Genomic DNA, 22,622 nt, shown 5'->3' on the forward strand with positions numbered 1-22,622 from the left:
AACCCAGTGGAGGAAAGATAAGCATGAGTAGTATATCCAGTATTTTTAAATACATCAGATCCTATGTGGTTATGAATATATTTTTTGATTTTATTTATTAAAAATATTTTTATGTACTTTCTATAGGCAGGGAGGAAATCAAATCTCCCTATCCTAACAGTATACATTTTACCTTTGATTATCCATTAGCATCTGCAAATGCATTTTACATTAGTAGTGTGTTATTATATTATATTATAAATTGCCATGCCATTTTTTGCCTTTTGCATTAACTCTTTAAAACCTGAAAAAAAGCAACTGTTGTGTTCAGGCTTGTCAGCTGTAGACTGTAATTGTCCTTCAACTATGTGTGAGTTAAGGCTCGTTTTTATTATCACTGCCCCCTTTTTATTTACTGTGAATATGAACTTGTTTTAAGTTTAAAGGAAGTGGAACTGTTAATGTGCTCTAAATGCAGAATCATTTCTTTCTTCTGTCACTTTACACTCACAGTGTTTTGTCTCTCGCAGGATGACACGTCCCCAGACGAGCAGATTCAGATCCAGTTGGTGTCCGTGCCGATGTACGGCATCCTGACCAGGAGCCAGTCTCAGCAGGAGCACCAGGAGCTGAGGGAGTACTCCTCCTTCACCATGGAGGACATCAGCAAGCACATGATCAGGTAGGATGGACAACAGGCAGTTTTGTTGGTACGAATGTTACAGTGCGTTCACACAATATTTATTAGAACATTTTTAGCAGTTCAAATTGTGAACACACCTGACAGATTATGATTTCAGACTATTCACAAATGGGAAACGAAATGTAGTTATTCCGTGATACTTTTGATCCGTTTATTGAAATTAAATCGCAACAAAAATCTTTATCTCAAGGCGTGGCTGATGACGGAATGAACGCTACAATGCCTCCTGCTTTACATCGGTCAAACACAAATGATCCCAATATGATCACCAATATGATCCTGCGGTCAGACTCAGATTGCTTCACACATCAGAGGTTTAAGATCTTGCAGACAATGTAGAATCACTCTATCCAAACCTGAAGAGTGCTTCAAATTAAAAGCAAACATGAAAAATTCTGCCAGGTTAAACTGATGCATGGGTCTTTTTTTTAACTTCATGATCACACCTTGGAGTATGTTCCTCCTTTATTTTTGTTTATCAATTAGCTGTGACCAGAGAAACCCTTCAAATGTGATTTGGAAGTATTTTACTCATCTTCAGAGGCAGGCGTCTCTAAAAATTTGAGATGAAAAGCGCCAAAAAGAACATCCTTGGTTTGAGTGCAGGGTTTAAGTTTCCCATGACAGTTTAAAAGCTCCTTCGGAGGCTTATAAAGACAGATAATCAGCATAAAACCTGCAGCTATTAACCAAAAAGGACTTTCAAAAACCCTCCAGAAGCAGTCATTGTATAAGCAATAAAGAAGAAGAGAGCGAATTAGCACTTCTTTTAGTTCTTCAATAAAAAAAACATTCAAAGAGTTTTGCGAACACTTCCCTCATGATGAATACTGTACGAATTCACCCTGACCTGCAGACATGTTAAGTTTATCCAGTGTGTTTTAAAAGAGTTTGAAAAGTGTTTCAGATGAATGAAGGATCCTTCAACAAAAGTTAAAACATGAGAACCACTTTAGATTGAAGTCAAGAGCAGGAAAGAGTGATATGCTTTTAGTTTCACGGAGGCACTGGAAGGATTTGTGAGCCGTTAATAAAGAGCCTGTTTTACCAGAAAAGTCTTCTGTTGATTCCACTCTGTGAGAGATAATACAGAAAAAGGGCTTGAGGGTTCTTCACGCTGCAGTCGTAGTCGTGATCAATTTCTCCACTGCAGCTTTAGTCGGTCAGGGATCTTGTTCCCCTCAGCATTACAGCAGAGCAGGAAGTGGTAAGAGAGACATTTGGTTTCCTTCAATCTGACGAGAACGCCACGGACATTAATGTTACCTAGAACCCAGTAAAAAACAAATGAATTTGCAGGAAATAATGTCCTTTTCCCCGTTATGTTCAGTGACTCAGCCTGTTGGCACCAGCGATGCTAATTAGCATCACTCTGATATTACCTGCAAGAGGTACTGAGGCCCCACAAGATGAAATATAAATATTCGCATGCTAACTGCTTCATTTCCATAATGCAGGCCCTGATTAGCTTTAGCGCAGGACGATCCTCTCGGGGGGCAATTTTCAAATCATCTGTATTAGTTTTGTCTCTGTGATGTCGGCCCGCACAAACACGAGAAGGGAATTGTTTTATGTGAATTAAATGGGATTAGAAGAGAGTATACTGGTATGAATTTCAATTTTTATTAGTGCTTTGCAGAGATAAACAGCTGCATTGTTGTGGGAGGGCTGATGCAAAGCTTTCCCAAGTCCAGGATTACACTCATAAACAGAAATTTATTTAACATTTAAAGATCTTTGTATCAAACACTAATGAGTTATTAAACCACACAATTTCTCCATCTGCAGGTACATCACTTCCTTAGAGACAGGCAGCCAGCCGGTCACCGACATTTTCCACTTTGTTGTTTATGACGGACACAACAATCGGCTCGACAACCAGATGTGCACCATCACCATCACCTCCACGCCCAGACAGCCGCCAGTGGTCACAGTCCACAGTGGCCTCAAGGTACTCACTCACTTCAAAGCATTCTCATTAATAGGGCCGTAGGGTGTGTTACGAAATATGACATTCTGTTTAAGCCTGTGAAATGGCGACCGGTACGTGACCACCCCCGTTACATTAAGGTAACCAAGTACAGCTTGACATTTGGGTGATAGTTTTGGAATTTTTAATCTAATATCTAATTTAATGGTCGTATTTCCACGTCCTACTCAGTGAATTAAGGCTTTATTTCAAATATATTTTAATCAGCTGCTTTTATCCGGAAATGCTCTGAGACCAAACATTTAGGAGCTGCTTTTATTGTGAAATGCTCCGAGACTAAAGACGTAGGAGCTGCTTTTATTGTGAAACACTTCGAGACCAAAGATTTAGGTGCTGCTTTTCTTGTGAAATACTCCGAGACCAAACATTTAGGAGCTGCTTTTATTGTGAAATACTCCGAGACCTAACACTTAGGAACTGCTTTTACTTTGAAATACTCTGAGACCAAACCACTGTATAACAAATGGACGTAGCATCTCCGCCGAGGTCCGTTCTCTCTACTTGCTCCAATCGTCCTCGCCTCTGGGAGCCGCCATCTTGTCAGACTTTGACTCCGCCTCATTTCCTCTGACCAAAAAAGGGCATCGATGTGACATGGGGGGAGGGAGATACGTCCATCTGGCTGACGTTTACTGGATTAGCCACATTCACTCACCACCCAGGAGCTAGGCTAACAGCACACGCTACTAGATAGACGGGAGTGGGAGACATTGTTGAGATTTTCTTTCCAGGACCAGGAGGGAACAGGAGTCTTTTTTTTAATTTCCCACGTCTCTAGAGGAGATCAAACATTTAATAGCTGCTTTTATTGAGAAATAATCTGTGACCTGAATTCAGAAGGTGTATGATTGTATTTTTCTGTGTATTATTGAAAATGAGTGCATGAATATATCCTTACAGTTGGTTTTAGTTTATTTTGTTTATTACTAAACAAACAGTGGATGAGGACAACTTGAATACACACATATTTAGTACAGAAACACACACTCACACGAACGATCCTACATATATATAACGATTATAATTTCATGGCTGGTACACTACATAAACATTCATTCATTAATTCCCCTCCATTACCCTGCCTGCTCATGAGAGACTGAAACCCTCATATACTCTATAGTCAGTCTTTAACAAGTCAACGGATCAGAGGAAGTCATCACACATGGAAACGTTGCCCCTCAGACAGTGTCAGACCAACCCGGTTACATTGGTGGACTGTAGCTAAATTCATACTTTGAGTTACTTGAGTCTTTTCTTTTCCTGCTACTTCCTACTTTATTGTTAATAATAATAATAATAATAATAATAGATCAATTTTATGTAGCGCTTTTCTCAGTATTCAAAGACTCTTTACACATAAAAAATAAACAATCAACAGGAAGCACGTTAACCAACACCAGGATAGCCAGGATAACGCCCTCGCCAACACGCACAAACAAATCATAAAGAGAGAGACGGACAGGGGAGCTTTTGAGAATCTTCCTCAGCTACAGGTCCAGTTGAGAACCGGTAACAGAATCAGAACCAGAATCATATGCCTTTAAGCTTATCGGTTCCTTTTCTTCTCGATCGCAAAACAGTGACATAAAAGTCATACGCTGCTGGAAACATACACCAATAAGAAGTCATGGTGGAGAGGAAGAAACGGTCCAGATTTGTTATTTATATAATGTATTTCTTCAACTTGAAGCGAGCATGCATCACATGAAAATGAACACAGAGAAGCCTGCTCTTAGTTGGAGTTGTGCTGAATCCTGGGACTTCCCTTTTCCTGCTCGCTCATCAACTATCCATCGGATTCTCCGTTTAACTACCCCCTGTAACGAATCTGTCTTTCGGCTGTTAAAAATGTGAAATATGTTTTGAAGGGAACAAGAATGCACAACAGAGAGAGAGACCGAGCCTAGCTCCAGCTGTGTGGGGCGCCCGGTGGAGGAGAGATGATGTAAGACCTAATGAGGTTACACTGGTACTCACTGCAGAGTCTCCCTCAGGGATGGATTCTGTATAAGCAGTGCAGAACCAGGACACATAAAGAGAAATCACTCCTTTAGTTAGCTGGGAGGTGGGAAATATGTCTGAAAATACACTTCTCCAGTTAACAGGTATAACCAACACCTGTTAACAGTTGGCTTTTTTTTGGGAACCTAAAAAGAACATTATGAAGGTGGAAGTACCCCCACAAATGTCAAGCAGCCGAGAGTTATCTAACAACTTTATAGGGGCTGTCCACACCAACACGGGTATTTTTGAAACCGTGTTTCTCTGCACGGTTTGGCCTTCCATCCACACGTAACCGCAGTTGTGGGCTCCTGAAACCAGAGCTTTTTGTAACCGGAGTCCAGGTTGAACCTTTTCGAAAAGTCCGTTTTCAGCCGTAATGTGTGGACAAGAAAACTGAGGAAAACCGCTATTTCTTGTCGACATTGTTTGACGTCTCACTGTGCGACGGTAAGACGTCAGTTGTATCAATGGAGACTTGTGGAGCGCTCTCGACGTGACCAGCTGACGGAGGCGAATTTTGCGGTTCGTGTGTATAAGGAGATATTTTTTTATCACACCGGTTGTGTGGACGGGAACTTTTTTAAACTGGGGGCCATAAAAGTTTGGTTTCAAAAATACCTGTGTTCATGTGGACTGGGCCATAGAGTGGCTGTGTATTTCCAGTACATGGGATCTCAATAAGAATTTCAGATGCATGTATTCCTACGGCTAATAAAAATGATTTTCTAGTCCCGTTTGAATTGTGCCATGAATTTTACATACCATATGTTAGATGTAAAAAAAAAATATGATTTATCACAAAGAAGTTTGATAATGGCGGTTTTTGTGTGAGGCTGCTTTCTGAACTACAACTCTTCACTGCTCTCGACCCAAATGACTAACATCACTATCCGCGCTTGGTCCTCTGGTACAGACATGGAGATATCTGCGCTGCACTTCACCTTTTTTTTTCAAAGGGGAGGATAATATTGTTTAACATTCAGGACCAGAACACACCGGCATCTTGGTTTGATCGGCTGTGAATCGCTGTGAGAAAGGGAGATGACGTGACATCACATATGCGACATGTAGTCTTTCTCATTGTGTTTTCTCTACAGCCTTAAACTGAGCAATTTCATTACGATCTCAGAGGTCCCATGTGGGTCTAGCAGTAGGGGCGGGACTTTGCCAGTCTATTATCCCTTCAAACTTTTTGTTAGGATTTAACGCCCCCAATAACGGCAGTTAAGTCAGAAGTTAGATATTCTACAGATAAAAGCAGAGACTTTATATAGAGTTTTTTGCATGTTTATAATATTTGCGAATAGTGGTACTGGTAATGTACTGAGAATACATTTACAGAAACCACCAGGTCCAATTATTGTAAATAATCATAGAAACGTGAGCAAAATGTTTTAAATGAATCCTGTGTGTGTGGTTGTGTCTGTGATTTTTTTATTCAATCACTTGTTGGGCCCTTTGTTGTTCTTGCTGTAAATAGAAACCTGTCACCAGAAAAAAAATAAAAAAACTGATAATTTGACCCGTTCTCATTCCTTACTCCTTACTTACCAACACTTTACATGGTTAGGTTCAGGAAAAGATCCTGCTTTAGTTTAATTCCGAAAATCATTCACTGAGACAGATTTGAAAAAAGCTTTCTGGGATGAAAGCCTGGTGTGCAAATTCATTTTACTTATCATGATTGTCTTTTCTAATTCCTCCCTTTTACTGGTTGTAAATGAAAGTGTGTCAGTATGTACATGAAGTCATAAGTCAGTCCTGACTTTCCTGGTGTTAGAGATGGTTGGGAGTTTTCTGCAGTTTGTTTTGAGCAAAGAGGGTAAATAAAAGGTCTAACATGAGATCCAAATGTCTGACTACTAATAAACCAACCCCAGCCCTTATCTGCAACATAAAAATGACCCTTGGAGCAAAAAACATCTGGACTTATTTCAGTATTTTGTTGTTCAGGTCCAGGAAGGCGGCCGAGTGCAGCTGTCAACCAATCACATCATAGTGTCGGACCTGGACACGCCCAGGAAGGACCTGCTGGTTTGGCTCGTCAGTCCTCCAAAGTACGGCTTCATCGAAAACACGAACAGAGGTGAGCCCTTCATGTGTGTGTGTTTCATTAGCGTTGCATGACAGTTTCAGAGTTGTCATGAGGTTACAAACCAGAGCGTGAAACATACGATACACATATGAGCACATGTGACACGGTGTTACTTCTGTGCACATGCACACAGTCACACCTGCATCAACCCCGAATCTATTCCACATTTCTATTTACGTCACACTCATACGCACACAATCTCTGGGTTGAATTCCCCGCGGTGCCGCTGCCATCTGTCACAGCTTGATTATGTTGTGGATTAGCACTGCCAGATATCCAGATACAGATGGAGCCATTGTTGAAGTCCCATTTCAAACTTCATGCTCGCTCAACCGCCGCTGTACTTTCTTCTGTCCCTCAGAGGAACTGTTTGGAAAAATGAGAAAGGTGAGATGAATTGTAAAGAGAAAATGTTTCCTTGTGAGAGCTATAACAGACTGTGATATTGACAGAAATTTTCAAAAGAAAAGTTATTTACAGTAAAGTAATACAATTGCGGATAATAGCGTGTGTAATTGCATATGTAGCTCATTTTACAGAGTTGATGAGGCAGTTTCTGAGTTTTAGGATTCATTAATACAGTCGCCCACACAGTATGACCTACATGCAGGATACAAAACTGTTCAGTGAAGGCCTTTACACACCGACAGGCATGACCAATAAATGACAGGAAAATCTGTTAACAATAGCACAGTGTTTATGTCTAGGGCTTTTATTGTGAAGGGAAAGAACACTGCAAAAGTTCAGGAAAATATATATATTATATATATTATATATTTTTGCACTGATGCTGGCGTCATTGTAGTCTTTACAGTATTTTGCTTCTTTTTGCACTGTTTTTGTTTTGTCTGTTTTGTGTACAACTACCCTATGTGCCCTTGAATTGCCACTTTGGGGACAAATCAGTGGGTTGTGGTTCAAATTGCTGTATGGACTAAGTGTGGACTGGGAGCTGTAGAGGTGCCGGTTCGCCTCTCGTGCAAAGTTGCGATTTTTCCCAGGAACGTCACCACAGAAAGAAAGAATGCAAAGAATGGATCTGTAAACGATACTTTTGAACTGCCAGGTAATTGAAAAATAATGAAAGTAAGAACAGTTAGTAAGTAAGGCTGTGCGATGTGATTGAAAACTCTGCGGACATGAAGTTAGAAAGCAACTTAACATCCTGTTTTAAAGTTACAACCTGTAACTTTTTGCGGCATGTGTTCTTGGATCTCACTTCTGACACTGCTGAGTGAGCAGCTGAGCGCTGCTTGTGATTTTTCCTGGGAATGTCACCGCATACACCCAGTTGGTAATAGTGCAAATAAAGGGCTGCAATGAGTGAGGCCAGGCTCAATCACCATTGTGTTACCTCATTCAGAGAGAGATGACTTACCAGAGAGAGTGACTTACCAGACATTTACTTCAATGTAAATCTTCCAGATTATTACTTTACATTGGGGCACCCACCCCAGCAGCAGAAGATAAGCGTCCTGAGTTAATATGGAAAGCAGCACTTTTCTTTTATAATAACATATGTGAAGCCGTAGTAATACAAATTAGGCTCTGCCATATTATGTGCAGTAAAGTGCTATCTGCAGATGCAATGAAGGATACTGTCATGGAGTCAGATATTCATACTGTCTGCTGCAGTAGAAGAGCAGCTGGCTCCAGTCTTCTCGCTCCGTGTCCTTGGTGGCTGCTAGAGCAGAGGGGGCGGTCGTTGGTATTCAGAAGAGTCTGTTGGCAGTGTGAGGTGACTGGATTGCTGCTGTCACCGGGACACAGGGGAGGCAAGCCGGTGTCACCGTCAATACATCGCCTGTTTGCCTCAACAAAAACCTACGCGCACAGGCTGTGTGTTGATGTGCGGATGCACGGAAACACAAAAGGCATTCATCCACACGTTGATGTTGTACATATGCATCATTATATTACAGAACAGAATACACATTTTCTGTATTTATATGCAAAACAGCTTCGAGCGAAACATTAGCATTTACATCTGTGTGGTTAACAAAGAAACAGGCACAACATACAGGGATGCATTAAAGACATTCCCTTATACTATACTGTGCATTTTTATTTTTATTCTATTTAAATCATCCCTCATACATACATACACTCATCAAATAAGCCAACGAGACAATTCTTTTCGTGTAAGAACTATTAAGAGAGAAATCCCAGACGGTTGCTAACAGCCGGATGTGGCCAACACAGATTTTCTTGGGGCAGCGCAGTGAAGGCATTAAAGCGTCTTTTTTAACCACTAATACTGCTGAAAATAACAGCAAACCTCTTCAGTAGCATGAGAAGAGTCCCTACACATAAACCAAAGCACCAATGGGCTCCTTCCTTTTGGATTGACTTTGGTAATGATTTTAATTGTAGGTGAGTCTTTCAAAACAATCTCTTTTTTTTTTCTTTTTTTTGTCAGTTTTTGAAGCCTTTTATTAGATAGGACGGACAGGAAATGGGGTGAGAGAGAGAGAGAGGGGGAGACATTCAGCAAAGGGCCACAGGTCAAATCAAACCTGCGGCCGCTGCCTCAAGGTCCTTCAGCCTCTTTATGTGGGGGGAGTATTAGTGGTTAAAAAAGACGTACGAGATTACCCCAAGCTAATCCGTGTTAGCCACGTCCGACTGTTAGCAACTGTCCCGGATTTCTCTGTGAATAATTGTTACACGAAAAAAATTGTCTCGTTGGCTTATTTGATTGTATTTGCCGAAAAAGACCCTCGGATGATTTTACACCGGTATTTCACTTTAAGTATGCACACACATATAACCGCATATTTAAATTATAAAATAATAGACTGAAGTTAGCAGTGTTTGTTGGAATCAGGCGTACATGTGGCTTTATCAATCTGATGAAAAGAATGTGAGTTTTCATATGTAGCTCCACATATCTACATACAATAGTGCAATACAAATAGTGCAAATTGTCGAGTAAATTCACGCTCACCTAAGGATGAATCTTTTTTGAATTCAGTGAACCTCTGGCTTTTCCTCTAGCGTCACCTCAACCGTTCAGGCTCTAAAAACGACAGCAGCTACTGTTTCTCATTTAAGTTTTCATTAAATGATTTGTCATGAATTAATTGATTTATTCAATTCAACACAGTAATTAACACAATACAGACTTGACTGTAGTTTTATTTTTTATTGTAGTTAGTTACGCTGCCTGCTGGCAGTTCCTCTGCAAAATGGGATAATTACAAAGCATTCAGTACAAATGTTTTCAGTCAGTTATTCCTTTAAAACAAGTGTAGACTTAAATGTTAAAGTCTCAGAAACATTTAAAGGTATTTTTCACTGTGAAATAACAGAATTCTTGATCCCAGTCGGCTTTACACAAAACATGTGCTTCCTGTCCCTGAACAACTCCAACTCATTTCCTCCCCTCCACTCTCATAAAGTTTTGCAAGTTGTTCAATCAGAGATAGACGGAGATGCCTGCAGTGTTACTTAGATAACACATTTGAGAACAGAACTAAACTTTTCCCCACATTTCAGATATGAGAGGTCACATGAGAGACTCCCTTCACTCACCTTTGTAACAGCCAGATCTCCATCAGATGGAGATGTGATGTGATTAAGTGTTGTGCCTTAAACACACATCAGCCCTGACTCAGCTCACGGCAGAGTCATCCATCTTCTGTGACAAAGGCGCTCACACTTTGTCTCAAACTTCAGAGATTTCAAGGTTGATTTTGTACGTTCACTACGACTCTCCTCCGACGCCATGAAACGCCAGAATTAAACTGTAAAAGTGTCTCTGTGCATCTCTCCTGCATCCAAACTGCCAATTGTGACTAAAAGGAAATAAAAAGGCTGTTTGGGGAAAAGAGACACGCTCTTTTCTGTCATTCCAGCTGTCGCATGTTATACGTGATGTCCCAGTGACTGGTCGCCTGAGCTTTGTGTTGCAGCGCGTTAACGCACGGTGTAACAAAGTGCTACTGTAATGTGAAGTCACAGCTGGAAACGCACATGAATGGAGAGTTTCACAAGACGCTGTGACAAAGTGACAAAACAGATGAGTTAAAGAGATTCAAATTTCATATGAACCGTCTCTCTATCGTGCCGTCCACCAGGAGGCTCAGTCGGCGGCTCGCGGGTCATCACCCCTGATGAGCCTTTTTCAGTGGAGGACCTGACGTCTGACCACATCTTCTACGTCCAGGACGGCCAGCGCAAAGCTCAGGCCCAACAGGACGTCTTCAGCTTCTACATCAGTGATGGACACAGCCAGACAGAGGCTTACAACGTTGAAATTGACATCCAGGTAACTAGTTTTTTCTTACTTTTAATATGATTATTCAGTTTATTTCTCAAAGCCGCTGCCAGCTTTCATCTGTAGTCCATGGCCAGGTTGGCAGCCTAAAATCAAGAGACAAGTTTAAATCAATAAACAATAATCCTGATGTCAAGTATATAAGGTTCAGTAGGTTCTTGTGAACATGTTTGTGGAAGTTTTACGTAATATTTAAACCTACAGGCGGCGTCTATGGCTCAGGAGGTCGAGCAGGTTGTCCTTTAACCACAAGGTTGATCCATGGTTCCCTCTGTCCACATGTCTAAGTGTCCTTGAGTGAGACACTGAAACCACAGCAGTTCTGTGGTTGATGATGGTTGTACATTGTAGGCTACCAATGATTGTATATGACTATTGATCAAAACAAAGTATGGTATAAGTTGATTTAAGAATTACAAAACAGCATTTGCACTTCTTTAGTCCCGACAAGTTAGCATGAGGTGGTTGGTACAAACTGATTCCTTCTAGTTTCATATGATAGATTCTGGATTTTTTGAATCCAGTGCTACAAATAAAACCCTTAAATGTTCTTAAGCAGGGGTGGGCAATTCCGGTCCTGGAGAGCCACTGTCCTGCATGTTTTAGGTTTCTCTCTGCCCTTAGTAATAGTTTAGGTGGTGTGTTAGAGCATGGAGAAACCTAAAAAATGCAGGACAGTGGCCCTCTGGGACCGTAATTGCCCACCCCTGTTCTAAAGGTTTGTTTATTTCCTGGACTGTATTATGGAAATTACATCAGCTATCTCTGTTGATCATTTCTGGTCTTCAAAAGAACTCCGTAAAGGTTCTTGATGTTTACTTCTCACAGCCTGGCTCTTATAGGATGGAGAAAAGAAATGGGAGACACAGGGGTATACTTTCAAATTAAGAGATTTTATTAACCCAAAAAAGAATCAAATCAAGAGGGAGGAATCCATGAAGTCAGTAGTGTAGTGGATGAGTGAACAATTGCTGTAAAAACAGGAAAAAGGAAACCAGAAGAAAAAGTAAAAATGGTGGAGGAGGTTGCTGCTCTGTCTTATGGGCCGCTGATTGCTCCCAATCAAGTTCACTGGAGCGCTTCTGGAGAGAGACTTGTTATCGACAGCAGAGGGAGCGTAACATTATTGTGACCACAACACAAGGACTATTACAGCTGCTCTGTGTCAAAAAGAAACGTTTGAGCTGGTGAAGTTTAGTTGGGACCTCACAGCTTCATGAAAACAGACAAAAGCACCGTCCTTAATGTACATGTGACTTGAGCTGAGAAAAATGAAAAACAGCGCCGTCCTCGAGCTGCCGGCCTAAAAGCAAACTCTGCCTCCAAATCATTCACTTAAGCCTATTTTATGGCTTGAGTTGAATTGATGATGCTGTCAGTGTGTGTGTGTGTGTGTGTGTGTGTGTGTGTGTGTGTATGTGTGTGTATGTGTGTGTGTGTGTGTGTGTGTGTGTGTCTGTGCATGTGTGTGTGTGTGTGTGTGTGTGTGTGTGTGTGTGTGTGTGTGTGTGTGTGTGTGCGCGTGTGTGCTTGTGTGCGTGTGTGTGTGTGTGTGTGTGTGTGTGTGTGTGTGTGTGTGTGTGTGTGTGTGTGTGTGTGTGTGTGTGTGTGTGTGTGTGTGTGTGTGTGTGTGTGTGCGTGAGCTGTATAAGTACTGTACTGTTAACTGTTTTGATTTTTAACAAGCTCAGTTAGTCTTTAATTAGTGTAACGATACATCGATCCAGATCAATTTATCCATTCAATGACCATTGTTCCAATATCATCCATGCAAAGGGAAAAGGGAAAAAGGAAACCGTTACGCCGTACCCCAACTTTACAAACCCACCCCAACGAAACCCAAAGGGGAGACGTCGCTTTACATAGAAGGGGAACCACTCCTACAGTTAAAGCACACACACACAGGTCCCTTCCTACATGGATAAACACTCTAAAGATAACAGAAGTGCGCGAGAGGGAAAAAAACAAAACAAACTGAGTTTCCTTCAACCGCACACAGCCAGGACTGTACGTACCAGTTTCTCGAAGCACTTCATGATAACTGTTAAATTATTTCTGCACTTTCAGGGATTGTCCTGTTAATTTTGTTGTACTGGTACAATGACAATAAAGACAATTTATTAGACAATTCATTAATTCAGAAAATTGCGCTGCAAAACATGCCTAAACTCAAGGCAGAGTGCAGCAAACACCATATATAGCTACTTACGTCACAACCACCTGGGAAATCCAAAAGCTGTCTCCACCCAGCCACTCATACTGAAATGACATGTGCTCCCGTGAAAACAAAACGCTCAACTCAACCAAATTTTCTCAATAGAAACAAACTAAGAGTTATTAAGAGACCATCATAAAGAGGTCCTGGTGTAATATTCATGGCAAACGAGCCCTCAACATGTTAGGACTGGCTCATGGGCCACAACAGAAGTGGGAGATGCACGACCAACTTCGTATAATCAAAAGTAACATTTATTAAATAAATGTGCAAGCAAATAAACAGCGAGGTGTGTCAGAATAAGTGGTGTATGAATGCATGAAGCATGCGGGGTGTATGTTGTCAGTGTTAAACCAAGGAACAACTAAACGAAGAAATCATCAGGTGCAGGTGAAGGGACTGCCACGCTGGTCTCTGGGGAGGTGGGGTTAAATCGGCTGGGAGGCCTGGCCAGGTGCTGGGACCTGCAAGCAAAAAAGCAGAACACCAGCACCCAAGTAAGAGGATCAGGGCCGTCACAATCTGCACAAGATAATCTTTAAGCAGGGATGTACGGGTACTGGAGAATCCTTAAAAAATCTTGATTTTTAATGTTGTGTTTTCGAGGTCCCTGCGACCCTACCCCGGATAAGCGGTTGAAGATGAGAGTGAGAGTGTTTTCGAGGTTTGAAAAGTGCTTGAGTTTTGGATGAAGTGCTTGAAAATGCTTATAATTCACAACAAAGAAATTTAATGTCTCAGTTTTCTGGTGTTACGAAACACAATTTTAGTTTTTTATAGCAAAATTCCTTCTTTTTTTAACATGATTTAAAAAAAGTATGCATTCATGGATGGAAAAAGTGTAGTAACCCCTGTTTTGCCTTTATTTTGAAATAATAAAGTGTTTTTCATTTAAATGTCTGAAAGAGCTCAGTAACAAAACCATCAAATCAGGTTTTAGTGGCTTTTTCTGAGTTGATATAAATGGGGCTGGTTGTGTAAACGTCTCATATCGATCAGCGAATATCACCTCATTGTCCAAAGAATCAATATAGCATCATACAGCAATAAAACCATGCTTACGACGATGTAATGGAGAGTTTCGTTCGTCCTCTCTCAGCAGAGTAAAGAGGACAGAGAGCCCGTGGTGGCGGTGAGCAGCATCCACGTGGAGGAAAACTCTGGAGTCGTCATCACCAACTCGTCTCTCAGCGTCCACGACCAGGACACGCCGGAAAATGAGATCCTCTTCACCATCGTCAGGAAGCCTTCCTACGGTGAGCGTAGATGACACACACCTCACTGAATCAGTTATAGCTCAAACTAACGCAGTCTAATACAGAAACCCTGCAATAAATCCTTCAACTATCTAGACGAGAAAACGTCTGCCTTTAATTCTCCTTCGCTCCTTAGGTGCATTTATTCAGTTATTTCGGTCTTTTAGTAAAGTATTTACAGTGTGTTTTATTTTAAACCAGTAATTAAGTTGTAATTATGATGCTATAATTACAGCTTTTTAAATATAATGTTTCAGCTTCAAAAGCAGATTCTCATGTATATTTAAGTACATTCAGGAACAGCATACAGCACACTGGGAAATTATGCTAACAGATGTGTAGTGGATATATTAGCATATATGCACACATACACACTCCCGTACGAAACACGTATACTATCAGATATTCCTTCTACACACACACACACACACACACACACACACACACACACACACACACACACACACATTCATACAAAGCACAAACTAATAAACAGTCCAACAGAGAGTTATGCTGGGGGCGATCCAGCACGTTGATAGTAAATTGTTGTAAACGTGATGGAGAGGAACACACACACACAAACACACACTCACACACATACACACGCTAGTCAACACATTACTCTCGCATCCGACACCCAAACAGTTTAAAAGAAGACAAACACGCCGACTGTCCGCTGCAGCGCCGCACGCTGACTGCAGCCATTCCTCACACACTCGCTGCACACGACACAGCGACACACACTAAAATCAACTGACCTCCACAAACTCTGTTTCCCTGACGCCCCTCACTGTCCCAAATTAAGTCTTCTTCACTGCCTGCCAAAGAAGCCTGGAAGACTAAAAGAAATTGCTTTCCAAAAAACAAAACTATAAATCATACGCAATGTATCATCTTAACCCATTTTAGTTTTAAAGAAATCAGGAACTGGGTGAAAATAATGTCAAAGGAGAGACAAAAAAATATCTATATCAAAAACAAATTAGATTCTGTTTTGTTTGAGATACTAACTTTATAATAAAGTCAACCAATCATCAGACATTTGAGGCCTGAGAGAGAGAGGAGCTGGCAGCCAACCAGAGCATGGAATAAACCACTTAACACATGTATTAATCATCTATAAATCATATTTATTGGAAGTTTAAAAGTTTAAGTCTGGTATTCGTGCACCCCATGGACTTTTTTGGCATGAAAATACATCAAATAAGCCATCGAAACAATTTTTTTTTTGATCACCTATTCACAATTATTAACAATATGTCAAGGCTAAAAGTCTCCTCAAGTATGGCTATACCTCACATATTCATTTTCTTTTAAACTCGTCCAACCTGAATCTCTTTATTGTTATCAGGTGAAGATGAGAAGGAATGCCAGCTCATAAAAAAACTCTAGTTTAAACATTATGACATTGTTACAACAATGCAACAATATGAGATTAACTAAATTTCTGTTCTTAATGACCGAGCTCAAAGAGTTTAACAGTTTACTCCAGCCAAGAACGTTCATGTGATACTCGTCGGGTGTTATTTTCCACCCTTCCCCCCTCTGCCAGACACCTGCTTGGGGACATTCTTCATAACATCCCCCCCTTTCCCTCACATCCATCCCCAGTAAAAGCTCCATAAAGCAGCCGGTGAAACCGAGTGTACCAGCGCAATAAAACCAGCAGGGTGTACAGCTGATGGGACTGAGAGCAGGAGAGGAGTGATTTGGTACAGGACAATGAGTCCCAGGCAGCTAGTCTATTTAATAGGCTGCCTCTACACACACACACACACACACACACACACACATGCACAGATTTATCAGGGAGACTCATTCTAATGAAGACGTCAGGATTCTGCAGCATGCTCCCACACAGATACTGTATATGTGTGTATATATATTTAACCAGGTAAAAGTCTCAGGGAGATTACATATCTTTTTAAGAGACACCTGGTCAAGAAGACCACCACAACAATACAACAATAAACATAAACAATACAGACAAACACAAATGAGTGAACACAATATACAGTTAATATGCAATACAAAAGAAACAGATACTATATTATATTTTCTCAAACAATTTTAGGGGAATATTCAGGTGCAATTGCAATCCTTTAAAATAGTTATCAGCTTTGACAATTTCAGGTCCCTCTGAACATTATTCCTGTTCTAGTATTGTGAGTATTGTGAGTATAGTGAGACGGATGATATATTATAGTTTTGCACATATGCTCATATTCATAGAGTAATGTAAGTGCAGAAGGTAATTAAGAAACAATGTCTCCATTACCCCCTGAATGTGATGAACGGTGCGGGGAATAACCCCGAAGAGCGGGAAAGATTTAAACAGATATTTAATGGGGAAACAAGAAACAAACAGGATCCAGGGAATGGTGAAAACAGGTACAGGGTCCGGGTGAAGACGAGGAAAAACCAAAGCGGGGATCAGGAGACTAACACGAACGGGTGGTCGAAAAACAGGAACTCGGGAAACTATAACAAAAGAAACAAAGAAACCATTAACAAAGAACAGCATAACATGGAAAGAGAACACGATCATAAGTACTAGTAGCCAAACAAGAAAGACACGATACCACGTAAATACAACAACGGTCTGGCGCTGAAGGTGAGCCACATCTGGCCTTTTATCCTCCAGCGCTGATGAGTTGATGATCACCAGCTGGGCGGGACCACGCCTACCAGCAACGACATACCATCACTAAGTGAAAGACACAAGTAGGAGAAAACAGACAGAGGGAGACAAACTCACACAAAAGGAAGAGGGAAGAGACTGACAGGACTGGGATCCTGACACTGAAGTTTGTTCACCAGAGCACAGACAAGTTTATTATTTAACTCTGATATCACATCTTAGTATCAATTATTTAAAAACTACATTTCAGGGATCGTGACATGTCCATGCAAAGAACCTTTTCAGGTACCAACCCAGATCTGTCTGTAACACTGAGTATCAAAAGAAAATGCCACTGAAAGCTGGCATTTAATACGCATCCATCTTCAGAGAGTCTTGTTTACTTCATTTTTCAACAGCTGTTATCTAAATAATAATTTTGCCAATTTTAAATTTGATTTTACTGCCAAAGCTCTTTGGTATTGGCACCAGTATGGCGGCCAAGGGATTAATACATTATCTCTCCACTGTAACTGCCTTTTTTAGATCAAAATTATTGGGTAATATACTGTCATGTCTGTTTTTGTGTTGTTTTGTTTTTTTTATCTTCCAATATTGATTCACCACCAGCCTCGCTTATATAAAAGAACAGTTTTAAAAGAAAGAAGGAAATATGAGGGGAAAAGAGAGAGAGAGAGAGAGAGAGAGAGAGAGAGAGAGAGAGAGAGAGAGAGAGAGAGAGAGAGAGAGAGAGAGAGAGAGAGAGAGTGTTTGTGAATGTCCTCTCATTAAGCTCCAGGATTTAGGCTCAAATCCCATTTAAACCTGGGCTTTGATTAAAGAATCGGTGCAATTTAGCGTAAATCTAAAAAGTCTCATTAGTTTCTACAAAGACCTGTCTTGTCTTTCATGTACTGCATGAAAAACTTAAGCGTCCATTTGACTGAGATAATCACTGTGTTTAACCAGAGGCAGTTTGAGGTGCTGCTTTATTGGGCTACCACACACACCTGCACCCTCTTCATCTTCTTCTCTTATTCCCTCAGGTAAACTCCGCAGACGGCAGTTTTACTCTCAGCCGCTGGAGAATGGCCGGGTCCTCACGCAGGGCTCTACCTTCACATACCAGGACGTCCTCGACCAGCTGCTGGTCTACACACCTGAAACCGTCAGCGGCGGTGCAGATGAAATGGGTTTCACCCTCACAGATGGTATCTATACGCAGGTGGGACGCCTGGAGTTCACCATGGACGTCACAAAGAGCGAAGGACCTCGAATGACTGTCAACAGAGGCCTGCAACTCCCGGCAGGTGAGAGCGTCCACACTTTACATCGATACAAGGTCTCGTCTTAGAGAGTGTGAGAACAAGTCTGGAATGAGCCGTTCAAATGGAGATTAAGACACCGAGCGCTCTGAATTGTTTCAGGGTCTTCGTCTAAGATCACAGAGCAGAATCTGAAGGGTACAGACGTCGACTCGGACAGCCTGAAGCTCAGGTACATCCTGACCAAAGACCCCCCCACTGGAAAAATCCAGCTTAGCAAGAGCGGACGTGTGGAGAAGATTTCTGTTAAAGGTCCCGTTCAGAGCTTCACCCAGGAGGACGTCAACAAAGGTGCCAGCTTTTTAAGCTTCTCTATTATTTTTTTTACTTTAACTTTAAAGCTCCTTTTAAGCTACTTTTCTGTATCCCCAAGATAAATATTTGGGGAAAATGTTGTACTTGATGTTGGAGATGACAAGAAATTTAGAAGCCGATATTTGTTGTAAAAATATAGAACTTTAAAGGATAAAGCTTGATGGTCAAAAAACAATTGAACCCGGAGTTTATTAAAAAAAACTGTTTTACGATACTACAAGCAACAGTTCAAAACTTTCCTCCTTGAACTGAACTCCAGTGCATTCGGTAATTCGGTAGTATGGACTACATGTCAACATGGACCTACTGGTAAGGCACAGACTGGTAAAACAGTTTTTTTGAATAAACTCTGGCTTCTCTAACTACGTTGTTGGAGCTTCGTTTTATGTGTGGGGACTCTTATCATGCTACTGCAGAGGTTTGCTGTTATTTTGAGCAGTACTAGTGGTTAAAAAAGACATTTTGGATGCTAATCAGTGTAAGCCATGTCTGGCTTATAGTTAATCAACGAAAATGATGGCTTATTTGATGTTTATTCATGCAGAAAAGGACCATAGGGTCGATTTACGCCGGTCTTACACTTTAAAGTCCAAAGTATCCCTTTTCATACGTTACCTAAAAATAAATGTTTCATCTTCATCAAAGCACTAAAGGTTAACAGGAGGTGTGCAACCTTTTTTTGTGAAGTGCCAAATTTGAAACGGGATTCGTCATTGAGATTGACAGTGACGTTCACGCAATATAGTAAAAAAAAGAAAATGCGTGTTTACTACAGTAACGACAGAGCGGAAATGTGCAGCAACATTTTTTTGCCGACACTGGATATCAAACAAGAGCCAGGGACATTTTTTATATTAATTATAAAGTTGCATTTCTAAGCAGAAGGCCGGAGATAACGTTATGTCGTAGCCTCAGTTGCCTCTGTCTCACTCAGACTCACCCCAGGTCTGTGCTGTCTGTACTGGAGAGCAGCGTCCCCAGAAGTACACTGCACCCAAAAAAACGCTTCTACTTTGTAACTTGGTTATTGAAAGCTTGAATTATCCCCGGCAGTTAATGTGAATGTGTTAAATGCATGGAGCTGACATTGAGACAATATACAGTTGACACTGAGCCCTGGTCCCTGTCTTGCAGGCCTGCTGCAGTACAGCCATGAGAAAGGGGAGAAGGGAGGCAGCCTGTCTTTCAAGTTCAACCTGGCGGATCCAGAGGGCAACAAACTAATCGACCAGTCCTTCTTCATCAGTGTGCTCGGTAAAGTTTCTCTCATCCCCTTGTTAGCGTCAGCGCTCCACCAGGCTCAAGTGCTTCCCTTCAAAAGGCAGATAACAACAGATTTTTATCCCTTTGTCCTGCATCATCGCTGCTGCACCTCGGGCACGTCCTGAATATGAATTGAGCCACTGTCGTTTGCTGTTTCAGAGGAAATAGCTTCATTTCAGACCAAAAATTGGTTTGAATAAATACTTTTGTATATACATACATATGTGTATATAAAAGAGCCAGACTGATTCAATAATTCATTTTTTTTCTTAAGACAGTTTACATATAGAGTAGGTCTAGACCACACTCTATTTATGATTTATATAGACCCAATAAGTCCTCCACGAGAAACTGCAAGTCGCAATATCTATAACAATAATAATAATGATAATATTAATATCGAAAAACAGTATTGATCCAGGTGTCTTGCACACGATATCAATGTCGATTTTTATGACAATATTGTTTTACAGAACATATGCAGAAAATGATGCTTGGTGTGATTTTGAAATGGCGTCATAGCTTTTTTTAAATTGTATTTATCTAAATCTCAAGCATATACTGAACATAGAGTACTATTGAGCTATTTATTTGCATTTATTCTTCATTGAAATGGTCCGCCCTGATGCTGAACATGATGCTCATTCAGCTTTTTATTTGATCAATTATTTTATTTTCTCTGTATTCTTCAATAAAGGTATTTGTTTAGGAAAGCAGACTTCTAAGTACCTTTTCAGAGTCATACGGGTGCAAAATCAGCATAGAAAAAGTCTCTAAAATCAGTATAATTATATATAACCAAAATCCCATTTTGCCCGGGGGCCGTGCTATATAATTTCAGAAAATGTCAGAGCTGTTTTGTGGAAGAAATTCATGCAAATGAAGCTCACTGTATCATCAAACGTCTGTGTCTCCCACTCCGACGGATAGTTTCTTGTCGCCTGTGACGGCTAACAACACTGCCAAACTTTATTTTTCTACTCGCTTCAGACTAATGCGGCTCCCGGAGACTGAAGGATCGTCTGTCCCTCACGGTTGAACGGCGTCTTGATTTGCTCATATCTTCTCCAGCTCACGTCTTATCATGTTCTCTATTATTCCCTCACTTTTTCCCTCTTGTGCGCTCTGAGATGTGACGACTCTGAAGCTCTCATATGTTCCAATCTCTTCCTACCACACTGCCCTCTGATTACTTTCATGCCCTTCTCTAAATCTTTCCTGATCCGTTTGTCTAAATCTCTCAAACGTATATCACCAATGTGCCATCACACAGCTTAATCTTTTTCCACTATCTAACTTGTTGTTGTGTCATTTCTCAATTTCTCCAACACACCCCTCTGCTCCTCTTATCTCCTCTCAGAAGTCAGTCTGTTTCTTTCTCCTCCGCTGCTTCACTCCATGCTTTTTTTAGCAGCATGAGAAATAGACCCTCAATATTTTTTATCTCCCTTTCGGATGAATTGTTTTCATAAACTCTGGAAAGGCCACCCCGCTTTTACTAATAAACCTTTGCTTGGAGGTGTTTACGCTTCTTTCCTCCTCTCGCCTCTTCTTCTCGTGACTAATCGTCTTTCTCTCTCCTCCAGAGGACCGTCTTCCTCCCTCTGTGGTGGTGAACAAAGGCCTGGTACTGGATGAGAACTCGCTGAAGAAGTTGACCACGCTGCAACTGTCCGCCAGCGACCAGGACAGCGAACCGGGTGAACTCATATACCGAATCACCAAACAGACGAGCCTGGGTCACCTGGAGCACGCCGCCAGTCCAGGTACTGTACCAACACCAGATCTGGATTCAGGTTTGGGAACTGAGAGTTACTTATTCTCTGAGTCATCCCTTTGATGGAGCATATTTTTATACCTATACTAGTTGTTGTCTCTTTTAACTTATCATTATGTGGTAAATCTTTGATTTATTTATGTAATGTCTATCGAATAATGACACCTCCAGACATTAGATTGGTTCAATATGAGCTTTTGCTTTCACTTACAATAAATTCAACTGGCAGGCTCCATAGTTTAACGATACGGTAGAACGACAGCAAACTTCTATATTTACCTTTCAGAATAAAAGCACTAGACATACAGCGTAACATAATGTTACACCATGTCACTGCTTACCAGAGAGCATTCTACTAAGAGTCAATACAACAGTTTACAACTCAATTAAACAGTTTACATGAGCTATCATATGGTAGCCTATAAATTATTGTAGCACTGAGATCAGGGTTTCAGGTACAGATTGGGACTGTTTCTTGTTTTGGATGATGTAAAGAGTTGTTCATGTGAAAATCAACAGAGGGAAATTATGTATTCACCACCTGTGTTGCTGGTAACGTTAGCACTGAAAGAAAACACTATAAAAGAAATCTCCTGGCCGAACTACAGCTCAACTGGTAGAGCGTCTGCAGTCCACAGATAACTTTTGCTATGAGTTGGCGCTGTAAATAAAATTGAATTGAATTGCCCTATGTAGGCCCTCTGTAACATTATTGAGGCATTAGTCTAAAGAGTGAAAAATAAACCATGACCATGACTGCATTTTTCAGTGGTGGAGACTTCATTTACAGATCTTGTCTCC

The 22,622-nt window shown here is 41.0% G+C and overlaps 1 protein-coding gene across 2 annotated transcripts in view; it reads left to right on the forward strand.

Moving 5' to 3' along the window:
- fras1 (Fraser extracellular matrix complex subunit 1) overlaps window positions 1-22,622 on the forward strand; it is a 310,210-nt gene that overhangs the window by 251,345 nt on the left and 36,243 nt on the right. Inside the window, exons 38-46 of one of the 2 annotated variants that reach the window (XM_083913052.1) lie at window positions 510-661; window positions 2,471-2,633; window positions 6,630-6,762; window positions 10,851-11,041; window positions 14,365-14,521; window positions 18,188-18,451; window positions 18,569-18,757; window positions 19,916-20,035; window positions 21,631-21,810. In XM_083913052.1, the coding sequence (XP_083769178.1) occupies window positions 510-661; window positions 2,471-2,633; window positions 6,630-6,762; window positions 10,851-11,041; window positions 14,365-14,521; window positions 18,188-18,451; window positions 18,569-18,757; window positions 19,916-20,035; window positions 21,631-21,810 (1,549 nt within the window). The remainder of the gene's footprint in view (window positions 1-509; window positions 662-2,470; window positions 2,634-6,629; window positions 6,763-10,850; window positions 11,042-14,364; window positions 14,522-18,187; window positions 18,452-18,568; window positions 18,758-19,915; window positions 20,036-21,630; window positions 21,811-22,622) is intronic. The other variant, XM_083913053.1, reaches the window with a different exon arrangement.

Source organism: Echiichthys vipera, assembly GCF_963691815.1.
Source record: "Echiichthys vipera genome assembly, chromosome: 4".
Taxonomy (NCBI): domain Eukaryota; kingdom Metazoa; phylum Chordata; class Actinopteri; order Perciformes; family Trachinidae; genus Echiichthys; species Echiichthys vipera.